At 43.2% G+C, this 27,509-nt stretch overlaps 2 protein-coding genes across 2 annotated transcripts; one reads left to right on the plus strand and one right to left on the minus strand.

The window, feature by feature from the left end:
* Window positions 1-2,089: 2,089 nt before the first annotated feature.
* On the minus strand, window positions 2,090-23,047 carry LOC146672979 (uncharacterized). The gene is made up of 9 exons (XM_085401473.1): window positions 23,011-23,047; window positions 14,492-14,848; window positions 12,604-12,717; window positions 11,829-12,173; window positions 10,919-11,257; window positions 3,554-3,895; window positions 3,144-3,479; window positions 2,494-2,578; window positions 2,090-2,132 (listed from the first exon to the last, which is right to left on the minus strand). Exons 1-9 carry the CDS (start codon window positions 23,045-23,047, stop codon window positions 2,090-2,092), a joined length of 1,998 nt encoding a protein of 665 aa, XP_085257599.1.
* On the plus strand, window positions 7,909-8,529 carry LOC146672980 (uncharacterized). The gene has a single exon (XM_085402618.1). The coding sequence runs from the start codon at window positions 7,909-7,911 to the stop codon at window positions 8,527-8,529; it is 621 nt and encodes a 206-aa protein (XP_085258744.1).
* Window positions 23,048-27,509: the final 4,462 nt, after the last annotated feature.

Here is a 27,509-nt window from a genome sequence, read left to right on the forward strand (position 1 = left end):
TATATTTCCTACATTCACAATATTAATAAAATAAATATGTATGAAACAATAGAAAAAATAGAGTGGGCCTTTCTGCTTTATACAGCATTCTTTTAGGAGTATAACATAAGAACAAGAGCAACACCGCCCATGTCTTCTTTAAAAAAGCAACGACAGAGAAACTTTACAGAGACATGAAATTATAGTTTCATATGACTGATAAATTCAATCAAATAAAAACACATTTTTAAAAATCCTGATAAGCAGAATTAAATAATCAAAACAACCCACAACAGTGTGGACAGATTTAATGGAACTTTACTGAGCTACACATTCATCGGTCATGTTATATGAATATAAAACCATTTATGGCTGAAACATAAATCATGCATGTATATCAAAAATAAAAATATTCTGAACATTTGTCATTAATATGAAATGATGAACTGATAAACTGTTTGAGTCAACGTCCTGTCTATAAGACAGTTTGCTGGTGATTATTTGGTAATTGTGTTTTATGACATGGATCTGTTAGCAACCCACCAGCTAGTTCTTAGAAAAACATTAACATCAAAACCTCATGTATAAATCAAACAAAGTACAAAGTAGTTTGTGAAAAGACAGTAGATGTGATGCAGACGAAAAGTCGCCTGACAGTAGAAATCACCACTTGGCAGAGGTTTGGCTGGTTCACGAGTCATTATGGCACAGTACTGGTTTGGTTTCCAGTGTCTAGAAACCCAACTCAGGGGTCACAGATAAACCACATGTAAGTTTTCTTATTTCATATTTCATTCATACACTATATTTTCAACTTAAAACATACATTTAAACTATTATACACAGAATACTATTTATAAAGTGCTTTGCAAACAAATGTCACCTGATCTTTGGTGTTTATTTTTAACAGTTGATTTGTGTTTTTATGTGTCTCGTCTGAGCAGAATCCTGAACTGAGATCAGTAAATAAAGCTTGTTTCCTCTTATCCACTTCTCTGGTCAGTGTCTCAGTTTCACTATCGGTCAGTGTTACTTCTCCTTTGCTTCAGCATTAATGGTCATGTCTGATAACCTGCAGTACAAAAGCTTGCTTTTTCATAAAATAAATTCATGAAAGTAAATGAAAAGATTAAATATTGACAGAGCTCCTCTGATATATACAACAAAGTCAACAGTTACTTTAAACTGCTTCACAAACCGGTTTGTATGATTACAATCACACACAGTACCACAGATATAAAACTAATAAAAACATGGCTCTTTCATGTCATAGTGTAAAGAAACAGGAGACACCTTTCCTCCAGGTGCAGACTTGATCAATGAACTCACCTTACACTGGAACATGTTGCAGTCTGTGAGCAACACACTGACGGTCGACACATGTTCATTTGTTTTTACAAGCTGGAAAACTAGCCTTACATCTATTTAGCTCCAAAGGGACATGAAGGGTACCTCAAGTGGTCTCAAGTGGGTCATTGGAACCGCTTGAGACAAAAACAATATCCATGATGTCGCAGGAGGAAATTATGTTTTCTAAAAGTGGAACCATCCATCCATCCATCCATTCGCTTCCGCTTATCCTTTTCAGGGTCACGGGGGGCGCTGGAGCCTATCCCAGCTGTCATAGGGTGAAAGGCGGGGTACAACCTGGACAGGTCGCCAGTCTGTCGCAGGGCTAACACATAGGGACAGACAGCCATTCACACTCCCATTCACTCGCACATTCACACCTAGTGGCAATTTGAAGTATCCAATTCACCTATCCCCACAAGCTGCATGTCTTTGGACGGTGGGAGGAAGCCGGAGTACCCGGAGGGAACCCACGCAAACACGGGGAGAACATGCAAACTCCACACAAAAGTGGAACCAAAGAAGAATATTCAGGGAAAACTAAGTTGCCCTGATGTAGATCTTGTGGTACTCCGGAAGACAGAAGATGAACAGATGAGATGATCAGATGAGGATCATCCTGTTCCAAATGTGAGAGAGAACAGTCAGTCAGACATACAACAACGAACCAAACCCAGATATGCATGTAATTTGAATCAAACATTTCTGAGAGGAACGGCTGTGGACGATGACTTACCTGCCAGCTCTCCTCAATTTAACATCAAGTTGTTTCATTAGCCGTGAGAGGAATAGATTCATAAATCCTGGTCCAGGGAATACAAAACAGACGGTCAGGGCAACCAAATGATCGACATTTGTAACATTGCTATTTCCAGTTTCCAGTTTAACATGACAATCAAATAATGATTCACTCGATTCAATTTCGATATATAATAGAAATAAGACAAACTTGATCAATAAAAGGGGATTGAAAGATAGATGAGCAATGCTTTCAGTATTCAGGTTCTGATGTAAGTTGAGGCTTTACCAAATATTGGATTTAAACCTGCAGGATGTGCGCTGATGCGTTAAGAATACATTTTAAATGATACAGTTTTAGTCTGTCCATTTCACGTCAACTTTGCAACACATGACAAAGAGAAAGAGGGAGGAAGATAACTTTACACAGAGGAAGAAGGTCCATCAATTATGGATTTTCTCTTCTTTCGGAAACCTTGAAACAGCTCTGTAAAGCTTGCACCATGTTTTCCTGCAGAGGAAACAGACAACTGTGATTCAAAGTCTCAGTTAATAATAATAATACATTTTATTTGAAAGCACAGAACACTCAAGGACACTGTACACAGCAGAATAATAAAAAGCAAGATAAAAAAAATTAGTTTACACAATCATAAAAGCATGAGACATAAAACAAATTTAAAATAGCAGAGTGGTTACACACATCACGTGGCTCTTAATGTGTCTTTAACCTCAGGTGTGATTCATTAAGAATATTTGAATCACTGGAATCAAGACTGCAACCAGAGAAATCGAAGAAATCTATGAGAACCTTTCCTCATTTAAACACGAAGCAGAACCAAAAATAACACTAATAGATAATGTTTGAATATTGTTATATATATATATATATATATATATATATATATATATATATATATATATATAGTTTCAGAATAAGTCTATTATGTGAATCTCTTTCTGACCCATCTAACACTCAACAGAAATGGATTACTTACTGTTTTCACAGCAGTTCCTCCACTAAAGTAGCAGAAGCTGGAGGAAGCTGCATTTACTGACCTCTGTGATGCATTTACCTCTGAAAGTAAGCGTCACTCCTTTCTGTCTCAGGATGTCTTCACCCTGGGAGACTGTGCACATGTAGAAACCACTGTGGTTTTTTTGGAGATCTTTCAGGGTCAGACTGAGGTCTCCAGTCCTCAGTGGCTCTTCATTCATCTCTGTGCGACCTCTATAATCCTGTCCCTGTTCTTCTAGCAGGTTTTGGCCATCCTGATAGGTGTGGACTGTGTCTCTGGAATCACCACGTCTCCACTCGACTGTGACATCATCGGGTAAATCAAGAGTGGTTTTAAAGGGCAGCAGCACAGACTTCTTCCCCTTTGTTACTTCAACTATTTCCACCTTGTAGCCTGATAAAATACAACATGAGCTGTAAATACAGACACAAGTTATACATTTACTGACCTCAGATGAGTTTACTGACCTCTGATAGTGAGTATCACTACTTTCTGTTTCAGGATGGCTCCATCTTTTCTGTAGACGGTGCAGGTGTAGACTCCACTGTCAGTAAGTCGAGGGTAGTAAAGGGTCAGACTGAGGTCTCCGGTTCTCAGTAGCTCTTCATTCATCTCAGGGCGGCCTTGATAGTCCTGGTGTTGCTCTTCATGCTTTTTTTGGCTGTTCTCATAAACAAGGACCTTCACATCTTCAAGGTCTGAACGTCTCCACTCCACTCTGACGTCCTCAGGCAGGTCAGCTTTGGTTTTGAAGGGAAGCAGAACACGCTTCACCCCCGGTGTCACCTCCACTGTCTGAAGCTCGTAGACTGAAAAAAAGAGAAACAAGTTGTACAGACACACATAAGCTATGTCCTGCATTTCATTTGTACAGTGTCAGATCCTAACAAAAGTATATCTGAGGAAAATAACTCTACAAAATCAAAGAGACAACCACACTGATCAAAAAATCTCCTCTGAGCAACACATGTGAGGTCAGTTCCTTGATCATTAATGTGCAAATTGTCTGACCTCAAACCCATTGATCCTTTAGTGGGCTGGTTTCAGTCATTATGCAAATGTACTGTTTATAAGATTGGGGAAAACTGCAGTCAGCTGACACTGAAGAAGTCACTTGGATGAGTGACAAAACATTTCTCCCACAAAACGCTACGTCCAGCTAAACAGAATCAACTTTTTCGGCACTCTTTGTTTTGTTGACTGTGGCCTCCCCTCAATGAGTTTCATGATGTAGTCACCTGAAATGATTTTAACGTCACAGGTGTGCCTGTCCGGGTTGAATTTCTTGCCTTCTTAATTGGGTTGGCACCATCAGGTGTGTGTGCACAAGTCAGGCTGGTACACAGCTGACGGCCCTATTTGACAACAGTTAGAATTCTTTACAGCTAAGTAAAGAGAAATGAAGGTCAGTCAGTCAGGAAAAATGCTAAAACTTTGAATGTGTCTCCAAGTGCAGTCACAAAAACCACCAAGTGCTACGATGAAACTGGCTCACATGAGAATCGCCCCAGTAAGGGAAGACCAAGAGTCACGTCTGCTGCTGAGGATAAATTCATCTGAGTCACCAGCCTCAGAAATCACAATTTAGCATCACCTCAGATTAGAGCTCAGATAAATGCCACACAGATTTCCAGTAGCAGACACATCTCTTCATCAGCTGTTCAGAGGAGACTGTGTGAATCAGGCCAAATAGCTGCTAAGAAACAATGACTAGACAATAAGGAAAAACAACAAACAGAAGAGATTTGTTTGGGTCAAGAAACACAAGGAATGGACATTAGACCAGTGGAAATCTGTGCTTTGGTCTCATGAGTCCAAATTTGAGATCTTTGGTTTTTTGGATTCTCCTGCTGTTTTACGTTGGTGACATTGTGGGGGATGTATTCACAACTAAAGGCACACTGAACCAGCATGGCTACCACAACATCCTACCACATGCCATCTTATGCGGTTTGCATTTAGTTGGACCACCATTTATTTTTCGACAAGTCAATGACCCCAAACACACCTCCAGGCTGTATAAGGGCTATTTGACCAAGAAGGATGGCCTGGCCTACACAGTCACCTGACCTAAACACAATGGAGATGGTTTGGGACAAGAGTGGAGGCCGCAGAGTGAAGACAAAAGGGCCAACAAGTGCTCAACATCTCTGGGAACTCCTTCAAGGGTGTTGGAAAACCATTTCAGGAAGACATTTATGACCTCATGAAGCTCATCAAAAAAATGTTGAGAGTGTGCAAAGCAATAATCAAAGCAATGGGTGGCTGTTGCAAAAAATCAAAAATTTAAAACATGTTTTGAGTTATTTCACAGTTTTTGTTTACTAAATAATTCCATATGTGTTCATTCATAGTTTTGATGCTTTCAGTAAGAATCTGCAATGTAAATAGGTTGTATCCTCAGAGTCTGCGCTAACCAGCTAGCACCTGTGTTCACTGAGATATTCAACATCTCTTTATCTCGGTCGGTGATCCCCACATGCTTCAAGGAGTCCATCATGGTTCCTGTCCCGAAGAAACCCCACCCTGCTTCTCTCAATGACTATCGCGCTGTAGCCCTCACCTCAGTAGTGATGAAGTGCTTTGAACGCCTGGTCAGAGACTTCATCATTTCTTCACTACCAGACACACTGGACCCACTACAGTTCGCTTACCGTCCAAATCGTTCCACAGACGATGCCATCTCTCATCTCCTCCACACATCACTCACTCACTTGGACACTAGAAGGGGGAATTATGTTAAAATGCTCTTCATAGACTACAGCTCTGCATTTAATACCATAATTCCCTCCACACTCACCACCAAGCTGGAGCATCTGGGACTCAGCTCATCTATGTGTCAGTGGATCACCAACTTCCTAATTGGCAGACCACAGGCAGTAAGGATGGGCGGACATGTCTCAGCCTCCACCACTCTCAGCACTGGAGCCCCCCAGGGGTGTGTTCTGAGCCCCCTGCTGTACTCTTTTTACACATATGACTGTGTGGCCACTACCAGCTCCACCACCATCATTAAGTTTACCGACGACACCGTCGTGGTGGGCCTGATCTCTGACAACAACGAGGCGGCCTACCTGAAGGAGATTAGGAATCTGGAGAACTGGTGCCAGAGGAACAACCTCCTTCTAAACGTCAGTAAGACAAAGGAGCTGATAGTGGACTTCAGCACTAAGCAGGAGAGGAACTACCAGACCCCCGTCATCAACGAGTGCCCAGTGGAGAGAGTGGACAGCTTCAAATACCTCGGAGTTCACATCACGCAGGACCTGTCATGGTCCTGTCACATCAACACCGTGGTGAAAAAGGCCGACAGCGTCTCTACCACCTCAGACGCTTGAGAGACTTCCAACTGCCCTCCAAGGTGCTCAGGAACTTTTACTCGTGCACCATAGAGAGCATCCTGACGGGAAACATCTCAACCTGGTTCGGGAACAGCACCATGCAGGACAGACGAGCTCTACAGAGGGTTGTGCGATCAGCTGAGCGCACCATCCGCTCCGAGCTCCCTGACCTGCACTCAATCTACAGCAGGCGGTGCTGGACCAAGGCCAGGAAGATCGTGAAGGACCTCAGCCATCCCAACAACAGACTGTTCTCTCTGTTGAGGTCAGGAAAGTGATTCCGCTCCCTGAAGACCAACACAGAGAGACTGAGGAGGAGCTTCTTCCCGCAGGCGGTACGGTCTCTCAATCACACCACCACATAGTACTGACTCACACATATAGTTCTTACACACACTGGACATTCTGGACATTTGTTTACACTAGTGGCCGCTGCACAACTACACTGCGTGGACATCTAATCAAATCACTTGCTTAGTCACTTAAAGTCACTTAAATAAATCACTTTTAAGCATATTTGCACTGCACAAGGCACTTAAATATGTGGATTGCACAACCCTGGACATTACATTTCTTTCATTACCATTTATTACTTGTACAGCTGCTCCCATTGTTCTATATTTCTTCATATATTCTTATATATTTTCTATATTGTGTATTTTGTGTATTGTGTATTTTGTTGTACAGTTATTTTATTTTTAACTTTAATTTTTATATTTTATTTTATTCTTTCCCAGTTAAATTTACCCTTCGTTTTAATTTTTATATTTATTTCCTATCCTATTCATAGTCTTTTATTTTAGGTCACGAGCAGTTGTCAGAGCATTTCACTGCATATTGTACTGTGTATGACTGTGTATGTGACAAATAAAATTTGAATTTGAATTTGTCCATAGTATCTTCAACTCCCACATCCAGCTGAGCTTTGACAGTTTTCTGAGGGAGGCATCAGGCTGAAGAAGGAGTCTTATCAGGCTTTGTTTCCCTGTGATACTTAGGAGACAGCTGATGAGTACAAACAGGCTAAGCACAACATGGCCTGGGCGGTAGCTGAAGCAAAATCAGGTTGTGGTAGGAGTCTGGAAAAAGACTTTCAGTCTGTCTAGAGGGATTCTGGCAAACTGTCGAGCGACTCAGGAGGGGAAAGCAGTGTGCTACTCTCACAGTCTATAGTCCGGGTGAGTGCTGCTGACTTCTAATGACGATATTGTCGGGCAATGGAAGGAATACTTTGAGGACCTTATCCTGTCCGCCAGAAACAGTTTTTTATGTAGAGGAAGCAGAGTCTGACTGGGGTGGAGTTTCCATTCTTAAAGGGGGATCACACTCCATAGCCTCCTCTGCAAAGTTTATGATAGGGTGAACCTCAGATACTGGAAGAACAATGTAGTTTCCTTCTAGGTCACTGACCAACACTGGACCAGCTCTTCATCCTCTCAAGGATACTTGAGGTTTAATGGTTTAAAAACCTAAAGAGAATTATGGATTTGATCAACTGGTCTCTGAATGCTATTGACACCCTTTTCTCAACAAGAAGTCTGGGCTTGGGAGAGCCCGAGTGCCCTGGAGGGACTTTCCCTGCCGGATACACGATGGACAGGTGGCAGAAATGGAGGGTCGTGTGCCTGGCGGGACTGTCGATCGAGGACGCTGAAGATATCTACCTATTCGGAACCATGATAACAGGGTTCTTGCTGATTGGAGCTGGCTTGGCCCTGGCTTATCGGAGAATTAAGACAGCGGATCCGGCTGTTCAAACCCCCTCAAGGCTGCCCGCTGGGATTGAAACGATGGGACGAGCCGCGACTTCTCAGAACGGGCTCAAAAGCAGAATGGTTAAGACCTTGGAGGCGCTTACAGCTGCCGTAAATACTCAGAATAACACCTCTGAACATATAATGGGATACATCAAGGAGAGGCCTGCTCAAAATAACACCCTTGAGCGAAAGATGGATTGCATCGCAGAACGGCTCACTGCAGTTGTGAGTTCTCAGAATCGCCTGTTTGGGCAAAAGAATGAAAACACCAGCAAGTTTGATACCATCATCGGGAGGCTCGCCGTTCTCCAACGGGAGATTGAGAGACCAGTGTCGGAGTGTTAAAGAACAGCTTTGAAATTCTCATGACTTGTCGCAAAGAAAGAAAAATTACCATCATAATCCGGCTACCCCTTCGGCGCCAGCTGTGGGCTCAAGGCCAGAGCTCAAGGCTGGAGCTGAACAAAAACTCCCTGATAACGACTGTGTTGAGTCTGTTCCTTCCCATTCCATGCAAGGCCACCTGGGTTGGCTGGAAGACTGTTTACTTAGCCTGGCAGGGCGAAGGACACTGTCACAGCTGAACTATGGACACGAATACACATACATATACTGATACTGATAAGCACTCACTGATGCATCACCCTCTCTACCCCGGATCCAACGCCACCTCCAACGCTTACCTCCCCTCTGATGTGGACATTGGGTCAGTTGGAGGCGCAGTCAAAAGATTGCAGCGGTCCCAGATCAGATGTACACACTGGAACACTTTCCCATGTTACTGTCTGTGTTTATTGTGCTATGGTGTGTTGATACCTGTGCATTCCTGTATTATCCTTCTGTGTTACACATTTCGACGTTTTCTTTCCTCGCTACCTAGCCTGACCTGTCTCCCCAATGTGATGTTTGTGTATTGTATGTATGGTCGGCAAGGTCTGTCATCTCGGTTGTGGGCAAAAGACCTGCAACTGACAAATAAAGGCTATCTCATCATCTCTCATTAAATTAACCAGTCTAGATGTGTTTTGTGGAGTTAAAGAAAGCACTCAGCATGAATGGATGGATGTACAGTGGTCCCTTGCTATAACGTGGTTCACCTTTCGCGGCCTTGCTGTTTCACAGATTTTTTTTGAGTGCAATTTTGCATGCATTTTTTTAACAGTGCATTGTGTACTGTGTCTTGATTGGCTCTAGACCATTGTCAAACAATCTCCTGTCCATCTCCTGTTCTTTGTCTCCTGTACAGTACAGAATGTGTTCAGCTTGTCAAACTTATAGAAATCTTCGATCGCTAGCAGTGTGACTCTGAAGTGCTGTACTGTATGCTTGTAAGTTTTCTCGCCAACAAAAACAATAATGTTGACGAAACATTTTGCACTGTCAAAGGCACCTGCAGTAGCACCCAGAAGGCAGAGGCTGATGCTAAATATCGCACAAGAAGTTGGGCTTCTGGACATGCTAAAGGAAGGTAGAAGTTACCGTATTTTTCAGATTATAAGGCGCAATAAGTGAAACAAAACAGTCAGATAAGTGAAACTTTACTCAACTTTTTACTCTTGCTTTCTCCAATTCTGCACCATTGATTCATTAATGTTGAATTCTCTGGCAGCTGCTCTATTTCCATGTTCTGGACCTGAAAACAGGGTTTGATCTTTGGTTTCCTTCTGTAATAATGGACTTATTTTTCTATGAAGGTTTGAACTTTGAGAGTTTTTAAGAGAGAAACATGAAACTGTTCATGCCTGTCTGAGAAAAGTGTATAAAGTGTGTAGTGAGGGGTATTTACAGCATTAAAACATCTATAATAATTTTTAAAACAATAACGTTGACTACTACGCAGATTACAGCTATCGCGGGTAATTTTTAGGATATAACTCCCACGATAAACGTTGGACCACTGTATAGAAAAATACCTGTAAACAGCAGGATTTAAATGAGTGTTGTGCTTACAGAGAAACTCAGAGAAATTTCAGCCATTGCTTTTCTAACCTGTTGATCAAAGGAAACCATCCATTCTTTACTCAGTACTGAAACTGATGATCTCTGTCTGTGAAGGTTCTCAGTCATGTAGGTCATTGAGGTCTAAGGAGCTTGGAATGAAAATCTCCTTAGACTTTGTTAAATTGCATGAAGATGTTTCATCTGAAAAGCTTCTTCAGTTCTAAGAGCAAATGTTGGACCTTCTCGTATAAGAGGTGAAATGTCTTCAAGCAACTTAAAGAAGTCCAGATGGTTTTCTTTCCAAGCTCCTTAGACTCTTATCTCTTCCCACCTTTGATCCTTTATTCCCATTGATTTTTCATACCAGGCCCAAAAGGAGGTTAAAATTATTTTAAGCTTTTTCTTTGTAATTAATGACATATGATAAAACATGAAAAACAGTTCAAAATGTTGCCTTCTTTTAAAAAAAAATGCCATTTACAGAGAGCTGGGGAATGCCTGCAATCACAGCACTGTAAGATGGTGAAAGATTAATGTTTCTGGCTTCAATCCTCAACCCATTGGTAGGCAGCTCTAAAGACCATATATTTTTAATACTGGCTGAGATTCAATATGAAAAAGACCTGCCAAAGATGGATCTTTTTCATATTGCATCTCAGCCAACTCTAGATAGGACACCTCTAGATTTCTTGTAAAGACCACAGATTCATGTTTTTCATACAGTCAATGGAGTCTAGAGAGTTGACAAAAGGAAATGACAACATACCACAGCCTCTCTGATGTGCTTACTGACCTCTGACACTGAGCACCACCACTTTCTGTTTTAGGACTTTTCCATGCGTGCAGACAGTACAGGTGTAGACTCCGCTGTCAGTTAGTCGGAGGTCTTTCAGGGTCAGACTGAGGTCTCCGATTCTCAGTGCCTCTTTGTTCATCTCTGTGCGACCTCTGTAAATCTCGTCCTGTTCACCTGAAAGGTGCTGGCTGCTCTGAAACATGTGAACTTTTTTGTGTTTGGAGTCTGAGCGTCTCCACTCCACTGTGGCATCCTGAGAAAGGTCATCTTTGGTTTTAAAGGGCAGCAGGACAGACTTGTTCCATTCTGTCACCTCCACCGTCTCCATCTGGCTCTCTGAGAGGAGAACACAGCAGAACATGAGACAGACAGACATCAGTGAGGTGGATCCTCCATCATGTCCTCTGCTGTGTAACCAGCAGCTCCTGTTTTCAGTGTTTCTCTGACTTGGAGCTGAACAGCTTGTGTGTTGATGTGTGAGGCTGCACAAACAGCTGCTTTCTTTAGTTTTCTGGATTTATTCTGTGACACCTGCAGACACATACAGTGTCTACCCTTCAGCATGAAACTGAGAGCGTTTTTGTTTTATCAGAGCAGAGAGGCAGCAGGAATCACAGTCTCTGCTGAACTGCATGGATCAAACCTTTGTTTGGGTTCAGTGTCATTTTTGTGTTTTTGTATTGACGGTGGTAAATTTGTTGTCATATAGGTAGAATAGGTTGCCATGGAGACCTGACATAGTATGGCCATATGTTAAGCTCCGTAGAACAAAACAGCAGTGTGGACATTATCTAATTCCTGAGTTAACGAGACGATACATTAAACTCAATCAATCGAAAATGTGTCACCAGCAGTTTGATCTTGTACAGATATGGATCCAGAAGACAATCAAAGCTGTTCCACTCACCTCTGACAGTGAGAGACACCACTTTCTGAAGTAGGAGGCTTCCATCCTTGCTGCTGACGGTGCAGGTGTAGACTCCGGTGTCAGTAACGCGGGGCTCCTTTAGTTTCAGACTGAGGTCTTTATCTCTCAGTGGCTCTTCCTTCATCTCTGTGCGGCCTTGGTACACCTCGTCCTGTTTGTCCGGCTGATTTTTTCCACTGTCATACACGTGAACCTGCATGTGTTTGGGGTCAGTGAGTCTCCACTCCACTGTTGCGTCCTGGGGAAGATCCTCTGTGGTCTTAAAGGGCAGCAGGACAGACTTTTTCTCTCCCTCCAACATCTCCACCATCAATACCTGGCTGTCTGTGAGGACAACAGAGCAGATCATGACATGTGCACACAACACCAACACATCAGTCTACCAGGACCTCAAAGAGCAGGTGATTTTTCAGATTGAAGTGGAGCTACTAACAATGTATCATTTAGTCACGTTCACATTAGCTAGCTTCTCCTGATCTGGTTCCAGCTTCCTCTGCAGGGAAATGAGTGCCCACAAAGCCCCGATGAGGAAATAATCATTCTTTTATTACTGCCTGTCCAGTGCTGCTTTATCGTACAATGTATATAATGTGTATAATGCACAACCCCGATCAAAATGATAATCATGATTATTTTCATAAGTATTGGGAATTCTTCATTAGATCCCTGCAAAAGTGAGTTTTGTTTGTTTGTTTTTTTTGTTTGTTTTTTTATTGCTGCTTTAAAGAACCAACAACAAACCAAACTACCATACCTGCTGGGCGTTTGATCCATTTATATCTATAACACATGACGATCCCACTGACAGCCAGGAGAGCCAAGATAGCCAGGACAACAAAGAGAGCCCAGAGCCAAGTCGGAGGCCGCTCTGTGGTGAACAGAAGAAACCTGAACATGAAACATGATGAATTCACAGCAGATGACAAAAGTGTGGGCTGGCGGACTGTACAATCTACGGCTCAGAGATGTGCCATTCCTGATAAACTAGCAAGATGTCAGCAACCTATAAGTGAAAAGATGATAGGTTTTTACTAACCAGATACTTTATTAGCGTCCACTAAACTGCTGCCATGTGATTGGTTGATTAGATATTTTTGTTAAAGAACAGCTGAACAGGTGTGCCTAATAAAGTGGCACTGAGTGTATATGTGTTGAAGTCAGATTGCTCCCCCTGCTGGAGTCACTCGGACATCTGTTTTTCTTTCACACCATTACAGAGCCACTGTCACAGAGCCTCACTGGACACTTTATTAGGTACACCTTGCTGGTATCCTGTTCCTTTGCTTGTTAATGGCTCAGATGTGACATCATCACAGACATGCTGCACATTTATCATGTGACTCTTTTGTTCCAGCACATACCAAAGATGTTAGGATGCCTGGGTCGTTGACCCAGGGTTTTTGAGTTTATTATATTATTTATCATTTCTAGTCTTTGGTTTCAGAGTCATGTCTTATGGTTTATGTCTCTGTGTAATCCTTAGTTGCTATATCCTCGTGTCCAGTCAGTGTCTGTCTGCCCTGGTCCCATGTCTTTGTTCCCTCTGTTGCAGTGCCTGCATGTGAGTCTGTGTCTTTAGTTCAGTTTGTGTTATGTTTCCTGTTTTATTTTGAAGGTCCTTGTCTGATGTTAATGTATCTGGATTTGCTTCCGACCGACCAACCCTCATTTATGTTGTGTGTGTGTGTGTGTGTGCGCGCGCGCCGGCTGCCTGCTTATCTAAGTTTATTTGGATTTTTGTTACGTTTTGCCATCCAGCAATAAAAGTTGAGTTTTGAAGTACACTTTTGCCTGCCGTGAGTCTGCACTTTGGGTCCTATTCCTGCCTGCACACAGCCTTCACATGACAAAAGATGCTCTGTTGGACTGAGATCTGAGACTCTGTAAGCCCTCTGAGTGCAGCAAACTCATTGTTACTCATTTGTTATCCTGCAGGAAGCATCAGAGGACGGTACACTGAGGTCATTCTGGGATGGACACAGTCAGCAACAGTACTCATGGCTGTGGGGTTTAAACAATGCTCTGTTGGTATTTAAGAGGCCAAAGGTGTCTCAGGAAAATCTCCACTACACCATTATACCACCAGCAAGCTGAGCCTTTGGTACAAGTCAGTATGGATCCATGCTTTCATGATGTTTTCACCAAACTGTGACTCTACCATCTGAATGTTGCAGCAGAAACCAGTAAACATGTGTCAACCTTCTGTTGTCCAGTGAGTCTGTGCTCTGGTCTAACCTGATTGGTGTGGATAAGTGTGCTGTGTTCCTGTGTTTCAGACCTCTGTAAACTGACTGGAGGGAAAATCCCTGCAAATCACCAGTTTGTGAAATACACAAACCAGCAATCATTGCCACATTTAAAGTCACTGAAATCATCGTTTCTTCTCCATTATGTTGGTTAGTTTGAACTTCTGCAGGTTGTTTTAAGTGCAGTAAGTTGGTGTCATGACATTGGCTGATTAGATATTTAGATCAATGAGCAGCTTACAAGTGTACCTAATGAAGTGCCCAGGAACCTTTAGTCAGTGTTTTGGAATGTGTATTATTAGTCAGTCATGATTTGTGAGCTCAGAGCAACAACATCTCAGACAGACAATATTTTAAAGGCATCATACTGAGTACTGACTGATTTCACACACTGACCTTTGACCTTCAGTTGCACATGGGTCTTGCTCTGATCTTGTCCATATTTGCGGACGATGCAGGTGTAGGTCCCACCATCAGAGACTGTAGGGTTCCTCAGGGTGAGGCTGAGGTCTCCAGTCTGCAGGGCGTCGGCTTTCATCGATGTTCGGTTGGTGTAACGATGGTTCTGATCATTCAGAATATCATCTCTGCTCTGCACACGCATGTGGACTGTTGGGATCTTGAACTCATCACGGTCCCAGACCACTGCTGTGGAGCTACTGGAAACATTAACAGGTACCTGACAGGGCAGCAGGACAGACTCCTCCCCCTCATACACCTGATACACCTCCACCCCTGAGGCATGATGGGAAACTGAGGAGAGAAACAGTGTCCCATCATTCAGTCTGTCCACAGTGTGGGTCACATGTAGGGATGAGTTCTAACAACAGGTTTTAAATTAGTACCAGTAATGACGACAGTGTGCAATATTTGCAAAGCTATAAGTGGAAGGAAACCATGACCTAGGACAACCCGATGGCATAAGATATAGGCCTAAGTACAACTCCTTGGGTTTCATATGCAAAAACTTTTATTGTGCTAGCTTACGTGGTTGCAGTGCTACAGGGGTTTAAAAATAGTTAGGCAAAACGGAGCGTGCCCGCTCTGACTGGTTTTAACTAGAGATGGCACGATACCACTTTTTTATGTCCGATACCGATATCATAAACTTAGATATCTGCTGATATCGATATGAATCCATTATAGTGTATTTAATAATCAATAAAACTTTTTTTTATATCTTGCTTCATTTTGTATAAGTTCATACTCAAGTTTAAAAACAAAACACTAAAGCTATTCTGTTATACCTGTATGTAAAAAAATAAAAAAATAAATAAAAAAATACACTGCACCCAAAATATTTCATAGTTCAGCGATACTGATCAATCTAATGAACTTAAACCTGCACCATCCTCCCTATTCTGGTATTTTAAAGAGTGCTTAGCAGAACTCCCAACAAAAAAAAAAAAAATAGGGAACCACCCTCCACCCTCTGCCTCGTGATGCTTAATCAACGCAATCAACATTAATTTAATGCACGTGTGTTTAAAAAATAAAAATAAAAAAAGCACAGAAATCAATTATTTTTCTACAATATTTAAAAAGATTCAACATCTTTCTTCAACAGGACTGCAGACTGCACAGATGGTACCTTCCCAAAGGAAAAAGTACTACAGCTTGCTGGGATATATATTAAATGGTAAATGGCCTGCATTTTTATAGCGCTTTTTACTCAGACAGAGGCGAGGCTGCCAGTCACTCTCTGACCATCACTAGTAGGCAAACATGGATATTTGGCATGCAGCCAGGAGGCAGCCTGGGATCGAACCACCGACCTTCTGATTAGTGGCTGACCTGCTGTGCCACCTGAGCTACAGCCAATTAGATTTAATTATATACAGCAAAGGACTTCTATACATTTTACATCAGATTAAAACTTTGGGTGTAAGATTCAGATAATTATTTATTAAAAGCTCGACATTTTAAATGAGAATAAGAAAGAAAAGTATGTCTTTGTGCCCCCTTTTCCCTGTTGATGCCCTACCTGGGCCCCCCTGGCTAAACTTTGCTAGATCTGCCCCTGCACAGTTACCAGCTGTCAGCTACGTAGAAAAAGATCCTGGTGTAGAAAGTAATATTAAATAAAATAAATTCTAACAACAGCTTCTCAAGCTTGAACGTGCTGCTGTTGTTCAGTCGCTGGTTTCCTCTTTCTGGTGCAAAAACAAACAATAGAGACGGGAGTCCGACAGAAAAGCAGATCAGATGATCATTGATCAGTTTCATGATTGAAGTAGCAGCAGGAGAGAGAGAGGCAGTCGCTCCATATATCTGTTGTTAATCTTAACGTGGGAATGCTTTACAAACATTCAGAGATGAACTTGCTTTACTTCTCTCTGGGATCACTTCCTCGGAAATGAAATGCCAGTTTATAGCGAGGCTCCTAATACTAAACCAGACGGCCAAGAGGTCTCGCACAGCCGCTCTATCACATGAGCACACTGCTCCGAGGTGCTAAGGTTATGAGCTGAGTTACGCTAGTGATGGGTCCAGCAACACTGACGCGCCGACGCATGTATCAAGCTCATTGAGCGAAACCTGTATCAATGCGTGCGTCGCTTTAAGAAAAAGTCAGGTGATCGATACAGCTGCTGTATCGCTCATTGGCAACGCGCCAAACTATGTTTAAAAGGTACCGCATCTGCCAACGGAATGAGTTGCCACCAAAGAAAAAACACAAAATTACTCTCGCAAAGATATATAAAAAAAACACATATCTCTCTACAACAAATGACAATACACATCTCTCCATAACAAAATGGAGCCCGAAAGAAAAAGAAATGTTACTGCTGTGTGGGATCATCTATCTTTTATCTGCAAATAAGGGAATAGTTTGACCAGACTGTTTGTCTGTCTCTGTTTCAGTGTAATCTATCAGAATAAGAAAAACAACAATGTGACTTGCAGTGTAAATTATTTATTTCATTTTATGCAAGTTGAATGTCGCATCTGTTCTGTGGAGCTTTTTACACAAACACAAGCACCTCCTCAGTGTTTAGGTATTACAGAGCCAAACATGAAAATGAGGAGACAAACACACTGAGAATGAACACAGGTCCGCCTATATTGACACTGAACAGCTTTATCATCAGTTTTTTTAATGATATTGGTTTCATTATTTTGAAATAATTGCCAACCCCTGGACTGCCAACCCCTTAGTATTGTGTCGAAGAGAAACATTCCAAGATCAGAGGATCCTTTAACGTACTGGGGAATGAGGAATACATCTTATCAGAACCTTTTCCACCTGGCTTTACAGTTTGTGTACCCCAGCTTCATCTATGCCTGTGAGTTTTCCAAAGCTGGGGAAATGGTGTAAAGTAAATAAAATAAATAAATTAAAAAGATGCAGATGTGTTTTCATGGAAGGCCTTAATGTTTGTCCCTATTGCCAGTCTTGGCAGCCGGGGGTCAGTCCGCCAGGGCCTCCGCTCCTGGCCGCCACCCGGCACACAATGCACCCGACCCCTATGGCGCCTCCTGCGGGTGGTGGGCCTGCGGGAGGATGGGCCCATGTCTCCTCTTCGGGCTGTGCCCGGCCGGGCCCCATGGACTAAGGCCCGGCCACCAGACGCTCGCCCTCGGGCACCCTCCCCGGGCCTGGCTCCAGGGCGGGGCCCCGGTAACCCTATCCCGGGCAGGGTAAACTGTTCCCTCGATATTCTTTTCATAAGGGTCTTCTGAATCGCTCTTTGTCTGGTCCCTCACCCAGGACCAATTTGCCATGGGAGACCCTACCAGGGGGCAAAAGCCCCCAGACAACATAGCCCCTGGGATCCCTGGGACACACATACCCCTCCACCATGATAAGGTAGCGATTCAAGGAGGAGGGAGACTGGGGACATTGAGTCTGAATGGACCATGTTCAGCGTCTCCATTGCCGAAGCTGCTGCATTGAGCTGCGGCCGCAAGGTGGTTGGTGCCTGCCGTGGTGGTAATCCCCGAACCAAATGGTGGACACCAGAGGTGAAGGGAGCCACCAGGCTGAAGAAGGAGTCCTATCGGGCATGGTTAGCCGGTGGGACTCCGGAGGCAGCCGACAGGTATCGACAGGCCAAGCGGAATGCGGCTCAGGCAGTGGCTGAAGCAAAAACTCGGGTGTGGGAGGAGTTTGGAGAGGCTGTGGAAAAAGACTTTCGGACTGCCTCGAAGAGATTCTGGCAAACCGTCAGGCGTCTCAGGGGGGGAAAGCGGTGCTCTACCTGCACTGTGTATAGTGCTGGCGGAGCGCTGCTGACGTCGACTGAGAAAATTGTCAGGCGGTGGAAGGAATACTTCGAGGACCTCCTTAATCCCACTGTCACGTCTTCCGAGGAGGAAGCAGAGTCTGGGGATGAGGGGAATGACCCGCCATTTTCCAGGGGCGAGGTCACTGAGGCAGTTAAACAACTCCTTGGTGGCAGAGCCCCTGGTGTTGATGAGGTCCGCCCCGAGTTCCTGAAGGCTCTGGACGTTGTAGGGCTGTCCTGGTTGACACGCCTCTGCAATGTTGCGTGGAGATCAGGGGCAGTACCTGTGGACTGGCAGACCGGGGTGGTGGTCCCCATCTTTAAGAAGGGGGACCGGAGGGTGTGTTCCAACTACAGGGGGATCACATTCCTCAGCCTCCCTGGGAAAGTCTATGCCAGGGTGCTGGAAAGGAGAGTTCATCCGCTAGTCGAACCTCAGATACAGGAGGAACAATGCGGTTTTCGTCCTGGTCGCGGAACACTGGACCAGCTCTTTATCCTCTCGAGGATACTTGAGGGTGCATGGGAGTTTGCCCAACCAGTCTACATGTGTTTTGTGGACTCGGAGAAGGCATTCGACCGTGTCCCTCGGGGTGTCCTGTGGGAGGTGTTGCGGGAGTATGGGGTGTCTGGCCCATTGCTACGGTCCATTCGATCCCTATACATACAACCGTTGCAAGAGCTTGGTTCGCATTGCCGGCAATAAGTCGGACTCGTTCCCGGTGGGTGATGGGCTCCGCCAGGGCTGCCCTTTGTCTCCGGTTCTGTTCATAATTTTTATGGACAGGATTTCTAGGCGCAGCCAAGTGGCGGAGGGCTTTCGCTTTGGTGGCCTCAGAATCTCATCTCTGATTTTTGCGGATGATGTGGTTCTGTTGGCTTCATCGGGTGAGGGCCTCCAGCTCGCACTGGAACGGTTCGCAGCCGAGTGTGAAGCAGCGGGAATGAGGATCAGCACCTCCAAATCTGAGGCCATGGTTCTCAGCCGGAAAAGGGTGGAGTGCCCACTCCGGGTCGGGGATGAGTTCCTGCCCCAAGTGGAGGAGTTCAAGTATCTCGGGGTCTTGTTCGCGAGTGATGGGAGAAGGAAGCCGGAGATCGACAGACGGATTGGGGCTGCAGCTGCAGTAATGCAGACGCTGCACCGGTCCGTCGTGGTGAAGAGGGAGCTGAGTGTAAAAGCGAAGCTCTCAATTTACTCTCGATCTACGTCCCTACCCTCACCTATGGCCACGAGCTGTCGGTAGTCACCGAAAGAACGAGATCACGGATACAAGCGGCAGAAATGAGCTTCCTCCGAAGGGTGGCTGGCCTCTCCCTTAGAGATAGGGTGAGAAGTTCGGCCATCCGGGAGGGGCTCAGAGTAGAGCAGCTGCTGCTCCACATCGAAAGGAGCCAGCTGAGGTGGTTCGGGCATCAGACAAGGATGCCCCCTGGGCGCCTCCTGGGTGAGGTGTTCCAGGCATGTCCCACCGGGAGGAGGCCCCGGGGCAGACCCAGGACATGCTGGAGAGATTATATCTCTCGGCTGGCCTGGGAACGCCTTGGTGTTCCCCCGGATAAGCTGGAGGAGGTGGCTGGGGAGAGGGAGGTCTGGGCCTCTTTGCTTAGGCTGCTGCCCCCGCGACCCGGCCTCGGATAAAGCGGATGAAGATGGATGGATGGATGGATGGATTGATGGCCTTAATGTTTGAGCAGAAGAATGCTAATCTGCAGATTGCATCTACTCCTGCCTGCAGTTCAGACCTGTCACCAGCGACAACATCTGGAGCATCATGAGCTCAACGACAGGACGAAGCAGAGCCAGGACTGCTGGAACAGCTGGAACCCTCCATCAGACCAGAACCGCTGCTGTCCCGAGGTCACAGACTGATGTTAGAGAGGACCAGTGTTGGGCAAGTTACTTTGAAAAAGTAATTAATTATAGTTACTAGTTACTACTTCTTTTAAAAATTCTTTAATTGTTTAATTATTTATATAGCACATTTAATTACAACAGGAGCGTTGACCAAAGTGCTGTACAAGAATACAACATACATAATAAAATAACACAAAAAAGTAACTGAGTTACAATATTCTAAAAGTAAGTTAATTACTAGTTAAATTAAAAAGTTAATTACTTGAAAAGTAACTATCGCGTTACTTAAAAAAAGAAAAAACATTTAACCCTCTGGGGTCCAGGGTATAATTGGCCATTTTTAACTACATTTGATCTTTACCTTTAAAGACTATTTACTTTGCCTTGTTTGGTATCATTCTTTTCAGCACAACCTAATGTGTCTGAATTTACAGTTATTTTTCATTTTGACATACTGTATTAACACAATTGATCTAAAATCAGACAAAAAACACAAAATCAGAGTAGAAAAAGTTATATTTTTTACTGTAACAACCACAAACATGTTTAATGAATCATATTTCATAACTTTAAATGCAAATATAAATTGTCAGTTTTAAAATCCTATGCACAAGTTTTGTAAACAACAAAGTTATTTGCATCCATTTATCTTTTACCCTTTTTTTAAATAACCATTTCAAACTATTTACAGAACAATCAGCTGTTCTTCAATAAGATGCCACAATTTATTTGTGCCACTCCAAAAACATAATTTCTGTCCACTATAAACGAGAACATCACAGCCTGATACCTGCAGGTCTGACAGCAGCAGGTGTATCACTCCTGTTTCTACCTGGAGACAGCAGTCGCCTCATTGTTCTGATACACAACACAAAACTATCCACAACACTACACACTAACTACACAAGACAACACATTAACTACACACTCCAGACACGCTAAACGTCACAAATCTCTCACATTTCAAAACCTGCTCTCTCTCTTTTTCTGCTCTCTCTCTCTCTCTCTCTCTCTCTCTCTCTCAGTCACTCCTAAAACTTATTTTTTTGGTTTGTTTGTTTGTTTTTGCTCATAAGCAGAGAGTTCTTGCTGCGCTAACATTAGACAGTAAACGTGATGGAATTATTGAGGAAAAAAACACGTGTATTGTTTATGATGACTCTGGTTTTTCAACACAATTTAAAACTGGTATATATCACCTTGTTGTTTTGCCTTTAAGTGGTCATGTAATTAGCTTACCACGATTACTTTATTCTTCCTCAGTCAAACAGCAGCACTCATGTGATTGTTTTGCCCCCTTAGCTCCAGGTGTTGTGCTAGATCGTGAAAACCGTCCGCGGGAGCGCGCAGCTGCTTAAAGCTGTAGCGCCCAGATTACTTACGTAGTCAGCTACTTCCTGCAGCTAATATAAGGTGCAGTAAGCTGAACACAGCTTCAACCGTCTGTTTGTTGAAAAATAGTAACGGACCGCATTTTCTTGTTAGTAACTATAACTTACGTTACTGAAAAAAGTAAAGTAATAACGCCATTACTTGTAACGCCGTTATTCGCATCACTGGAGAGGACACATGGAACTGTAATACTTCAGAGACAGCTGAAAAATGTTTTGTTTTCTACTGTAAACAACTGTAAATTGTTGTTTCATGACATTTACAAATCATTGCACTCTGTTTTTATTCAGATTTTACAGTCAGGACTTTTGTGGAACTGAGTTTATATAAAATGAAATGAGTAAACTTCCCATTTTCAAACTCCAGCGCTTCTCTGAGTTTCAGATGTTTCATTTTCGGTTTTCTGTACTTTGAGCATTTCTCGGGAAGCTCATATTTTTACCCTCTATCTTTTTAAAACTCCACTTTTTCCTTTCCAGCAAGCTTGTTGTTTCACGTCAATGCAAACCTCCCCTTATTAATCTGACCTGAAACTCAGTGTAAAGTCCTCTCACATGACACGAGTCATGCTTATTTCCTTTTTTTTTAGTAGCTGTTCCGTAAAAGTAGCTCCTTCAGCACATGCACTTCTCTGTCAGACAAATCCTCACACACACATTTGATGTTATTTAGCAAAAAATGTATTGCCTGCATCCAAACTGCTGGAAATGACTTGTTGGCCTATAATTTGTCGTGAATGATATGGAGACATTTTGAGCCTGAACATTCCTGCCACAGGGTAAAAAATTCCTTTTTATCCAGCTAAAAAAAACACGCACGGAAATTTCTTCCTGGCACACAAGCAGCAGTGAAATGCAAACGTTTGATCACGGCAGAGGGTGTGGAAGCATTCAAGATTAGAGTTCAAGCATTATGACGTATTTATGAGGTAATGCAGAGACGAAGGAAAAGAAGGGTTGTTTGTCCCTGTGCTAGTGCTGAAACAAAGTGAGTGAAGTTGCCCCCCTCCCTTCTTCAAATCAGACCAAACTGATGTCAAATGTTTGTGCTGCTTCTGTTTTAAAAATATTAATAAAAGTTTCTACTGGTCACCCAAGGTCAGCCAACTCCTTGCTTTATTGTGAAAAGGTTGTGAAACATCCTGATCACACGTTTTAAACTAACTACATATAAGAGTTAAAACAAATTGTGTGTTCAGTTGGAGAAAAAACTTTATTTGTAAAATATAAAACTACTTCACATGTAGGCCAGGAGCCACCTGCGTCTTTTGATGAAGACTGGATGGATTGAAAGCAGATAACCCTGGAGAGTAACGGATTGAGAGTGGCTCACCCAGCACTCTGTTATTCACTGACTGCAGCAGGGAACGGTAAATACTGAAAACATCCCCCTGTGGCTGACGGCAGCCCAACTATACACGGGTTCAAAGTTCTTACCGTGCACGAGCAGCAGGAAGGGCATGAGGCTCTCCATCCCCCTGTGACAAAGACTATAACCTGGTCCCACCTCTGCTCCACCCAACACCCAAATACTCACACGGCTCTAACTTTCCAGCTGTAATGAGAAAGTTTTACTTTCAGTTTCAACCTTCAAAGTAAAAGCTCGTAGAGACGTATTCAGAGACTTCATTCTCCCATTTGAGAGAAAAGTGCTGCAGTGGCAGCAGGAACTCTGTTAAAGCTCTATTTTTATTCTCTCTATCATTCTTTTTTTACGCACACCCCAATTTTAAGTTATTTATTTGTAAAAAATGTTTGGAATCATGTCTGATTTTCGTTCCACTTCTCACGTGTGCACCACTTTGTGTTGGTCTTTCACGTGGAATTCCAATAAAATTGATTCATGTTTGTGGCTGTAATGTGATAAAATGTGGAAAAGTTCAAGGGGGCCGAATACTTTTGAAAGCCACCGTATCTCCACGAAAGAAACTTTCTAGATGGTGCCACGGATGGCAGCCTCGGTACTGCGCTCTCTTGCACTTTTCTTGTTTTTGTTTATTTTCTACGCTTTTGGTTACTCAGAACACATCACTTTCTCCAGAGATCAACTGCTAAACATCAGGCAGTCGTGTCACAATAGTTCTTATCCATTTTTCACAAACCCAGAAAGTTTTTGGGAGATTTTAGTTGGATGCGCAGCAGCTCTCTGTGGCTCCTGGAGGAGACGTAGACGGGGGAGTCGCCCTGGTGCGCTAATGAAACTATGTTGGCGTCTCCGCTCTCTTCCAAACAAAGTCCACGAATTACTGCTCTTAAACCGGACTGACAAGGACTTTGCAGGCTCTGCTGAACTCTGCTTCACTGAAACCTGGTTCAGTGAGTGAGTCCCAGACGCTGTCTTAAATCTGCCGGGCTTCCAACTTCACCGGGTGGACTGCGAAACGAAGCTCTCAGGGAAAACAAAGGGTGGTGGAGTCTGCTTCTACATTAATGGAGGTTGGTGTACTGATGTCACAGTGTTACAGAAACACTGCATCCCAAACTTGGAAACTTTTTTCATCAATTGTAAACCGTTTTAGGCACGGTGGTTAGCACTGTTGCCGCACAGCAAGAAGGTCCTGAGTTCAATTCCACCATCAGGCCGGGGTCTTTCTGTGTGGAGTTTGCATGTTCTCCCCGTGTTTGCGTGGGTTCCCTCCGGGTACTCCGGCTTCCTCCCGCCGTCCAAAGACATGCAGCTTGTGGGGATAGGTTAATTGGATAATCCAAATTGTCACTAGGTGTGAATGTGCGAGTGAATGTGAGTGTTAATGGTTGTCTGTCCCTGTGTGTTGGCCCTGCGACAGACTGGCGACCTGTCCAGGGTGTACCCCGCCTCTCACCCTATGACAGCTGGGATAGGCTCCAGCGCCCCCCGTGACCCTGAAAAGGAGAAGCGGAAGCGAATGGATGGATGTAAACCGTTTTATTCACCGTGGGAGTTTTCTTCCTTCATGCTGGTCGGAGTTTACATCCCTCCTCAGGCCAAACAACGCACTGTGCGAGCTGGCTGACCAGATCACCACCCTGGAAAGGAAATTCCTGGATTCTATTTCAGAAACAGAAGCCCAGGAAAGCCCCCGGACCAGATGGTGTTTCACCCTCCTGCCTCAAAACCTGCGCTGAACTGCTGGCTACTCACAAATCTTTTTTACACATACAAACTTTTTTACAAGTACAAAATATTTATGACCACATTTTGAGCCCATACCCCTCCCCCAATCTACACTTTCATATTTTGTTGAATTCTTGTTTTTACGATGGAGCTATTTAATTTGTGAGTTTTATTGACTTGAGTCTGAGTGTTTAACCCATTAACACGTGTTGTATTCTTCGATTTGCAAATTTGCAATTGCTGTAAAATGTTTAGCATTGAAAAAAAATCCCTTTGATCCAGAGAGTTAGCTATATCATGTATTAACTCAGTAACTAAAACTGCAGTATTTTAAATGTAAGCTTACCTTGTTCAGAAATCAGATTTAACACGCTGTTCTAGGAATCCTTCAGACACAGTAATGCCAATAAATACTAATTTCTACCAAAAAATGTGCATTTGATGCAAAAGACTGCTAGCTTGTTCGTTTCTCAAAAAGTGTTCATGGGAGTGTAAAATGTTCAAATGTAGTTTTCAATAGTTTTTTTAATCCACTCTAAAAAAAATCCTCAAGATTTGCATCGTAGGTTTATGAACGAAAAGTGATTGAAGTAAAGAAATTGAAATAAAAAAAAAATTACACTCATTACAAATTTAGCTGATTAAATAGAATAACACAAGTTTTTTTTAACAAAACTTTATTGAACAAGTGAACACACAAAGCGCAAAGTCATTTTAAAAAGACATTTTTCAGCAGTAATACCATAACAGAATATCTCAGAAACCGTAGCAGCACAAACGCTAATATTTATTGATCCCTGTGGGGAAACTACTTGTTTTTCTCTGCATTTGACTCACTCACTCAGTGAACCTCTCGGGGAGCAGTGAGGGTACCTCAGGATAGCCATTTAGTGGATTCGAACCCCCGACCTTCCGATCATGGGGCGACCACGCTACCTACTGAGCTATCCCTGCCCTGCTAACTGTCCCTGCCCTACTAATTTTACCTGCACAAATCTGCACAAACGTAGCACTAAAAAAGGAGACCATTTTGGTCTGTTTTGGAGCAGTCTGGGGGGATGGTGACATTTGAATGACCTATAAAATAAAGTAGCACTAACCGCTCCGCCTATTTGCCTTTACGTTTCAAGTGGGTGGGGGGTCAGCTTCACTCTGCTGTCACATCCGCACTTCTCGTACTTCCTAGTACGTGCTGTACCTAGTACGCGAACTGCGCGTACTCCGGAGCGTGCGGTCGCTGGATTGGGACACAGCTTATGAAACCAACTGTGACCTCTTTCTCTGAGTATAAAGACCAGAGCTCAGAGTCTCTGGAGCGGCTCTCTGGACGACTTCATTCCGCATTCAATGTGTCAGCTGCTGACCATCAGGTAACTCTGCTGCTGTTTCGCAGAAGAACTAATGCTGAATAAAGCTGATGTAAGTCAGGAAAACTTTAGACACTGCCTCACTTACTTTCACATGGAGACGATCAGCGTCAGGAAAGACACAAAGATCAGGAGAGAAAAAGTTTGGGAAAGAAGGAAAAACCCAGAGTTGTTTGTGGGTGGGCCTGAGGGGCCAGTAGTGATGTGTCGGTCACGAACGAAACGGCTCTTAGATCTGACTCTTTGAAGTGAACGACGTGAGCCGGCTCCTTATTGGGAGACGTGTTTTTTTTTCTTTCTCTCACCCTCTCTCTCTCTCTCGCACGTTTTTTCCGCTTCACTCCGCACGTGAGCCTTGTGCTTTACGCTGGGAAGGGGAGGAGGGGCGGTAGTTACACTCGCAGTAGCACAGGAACAGAGACAGAGGGAGAGAAAGAGAGCCAGGGACAACAACGTCACATTAGAAAGGTATAATATAGTATAGTATAGTATAGTATAGTAATATATAAAGGTACAGTAATCATCCACAACTATTTTCCGCTGCAGATGATAAAGGATTCAGAAAGTTTATTCATGCAGGTCCATATGACAGAGAATATGCATCTTCTTTTTGTTTTCATATTTTTTCATATTTATATTTAATTGTGTTGTGGTTTGCAGTGTTTTGTGTTGTTTCACTTTAAATTTGTTTAAAAGGAAAAAGCTGAAAATTTAAATAGTTAAAAGTTGAAATGTGAAGAGTTGGTTTTTGTATTATATGATTTATTTATTACATTTTATGTGGAGTAAATAAATAAAAGTATATTTACGGTGGCCACTAGGACAAAACATGTACAAAACACAACAGAAGTGCTCCAGGATGCTAGGGGGCAGTGTTGAGCTTTTGTTACCTGGTGGGTACACAAGCCAGGAAGTACCAACGACCAGATTTGGTGTGTGGTAGTAACAGGAAAATGAACATTTTTTAAATTATTTGAATATATATGAGTGCCTGTGTATAAATACACAAACAATACACACATGCTTTCAATTGTGTAATTTAAGTGATCTAGTAGCTCTGCTTTGAAGTTCAGTTCATGCTAGAAATGTGTTTTTGAGTTTTTACGTGCTTTGTCTCTAGGGGCCACTGCATATATTTATATATAAGCATATATAAATAAAACAATCGTTTTTTTTACATTAGTAATTCATTCTGTGCATAATTTTATATTGTTGTTAATAATAAATTAATTAAAGCAACCAAAACCTGAAGAGCCGGTTCTTTTTAGTGAGCCGAGCCGAAAGAGCCGGTTCTCTAAAAAGAGCCAGAAATCCCATCACTAGGGGCTAGAGCCCGCCTCCCTCACCAGGGACTGAATTTTCTTCTTTTTTTTTTAAGGAACAATCACAGCCCCCCAAAATTCACTTTGTTTGTTGCGTTTCTATTTTTTTCTGTTATTTTTCTCACAGCAGTTAAGTACAGTCAGTTGGTGGCT

This window comes from Rhamphochromis longiceps, linkage group LG3 (assembly GCF_057381845.1).
Source record: "Rhamphochromis longiceps isolate RC_006_pf linkage group LG3, R_longiceps_female_GT1.1, whole genome shotgun sequence".
Taxonomy (NCBI): domain Eukaryota; kingdom Metazoa; phylum Chordata; class Actinopteri; order Cichliformes; family Cichlidae; genus Rhamphochromis; species Rhamphochromis longiceps.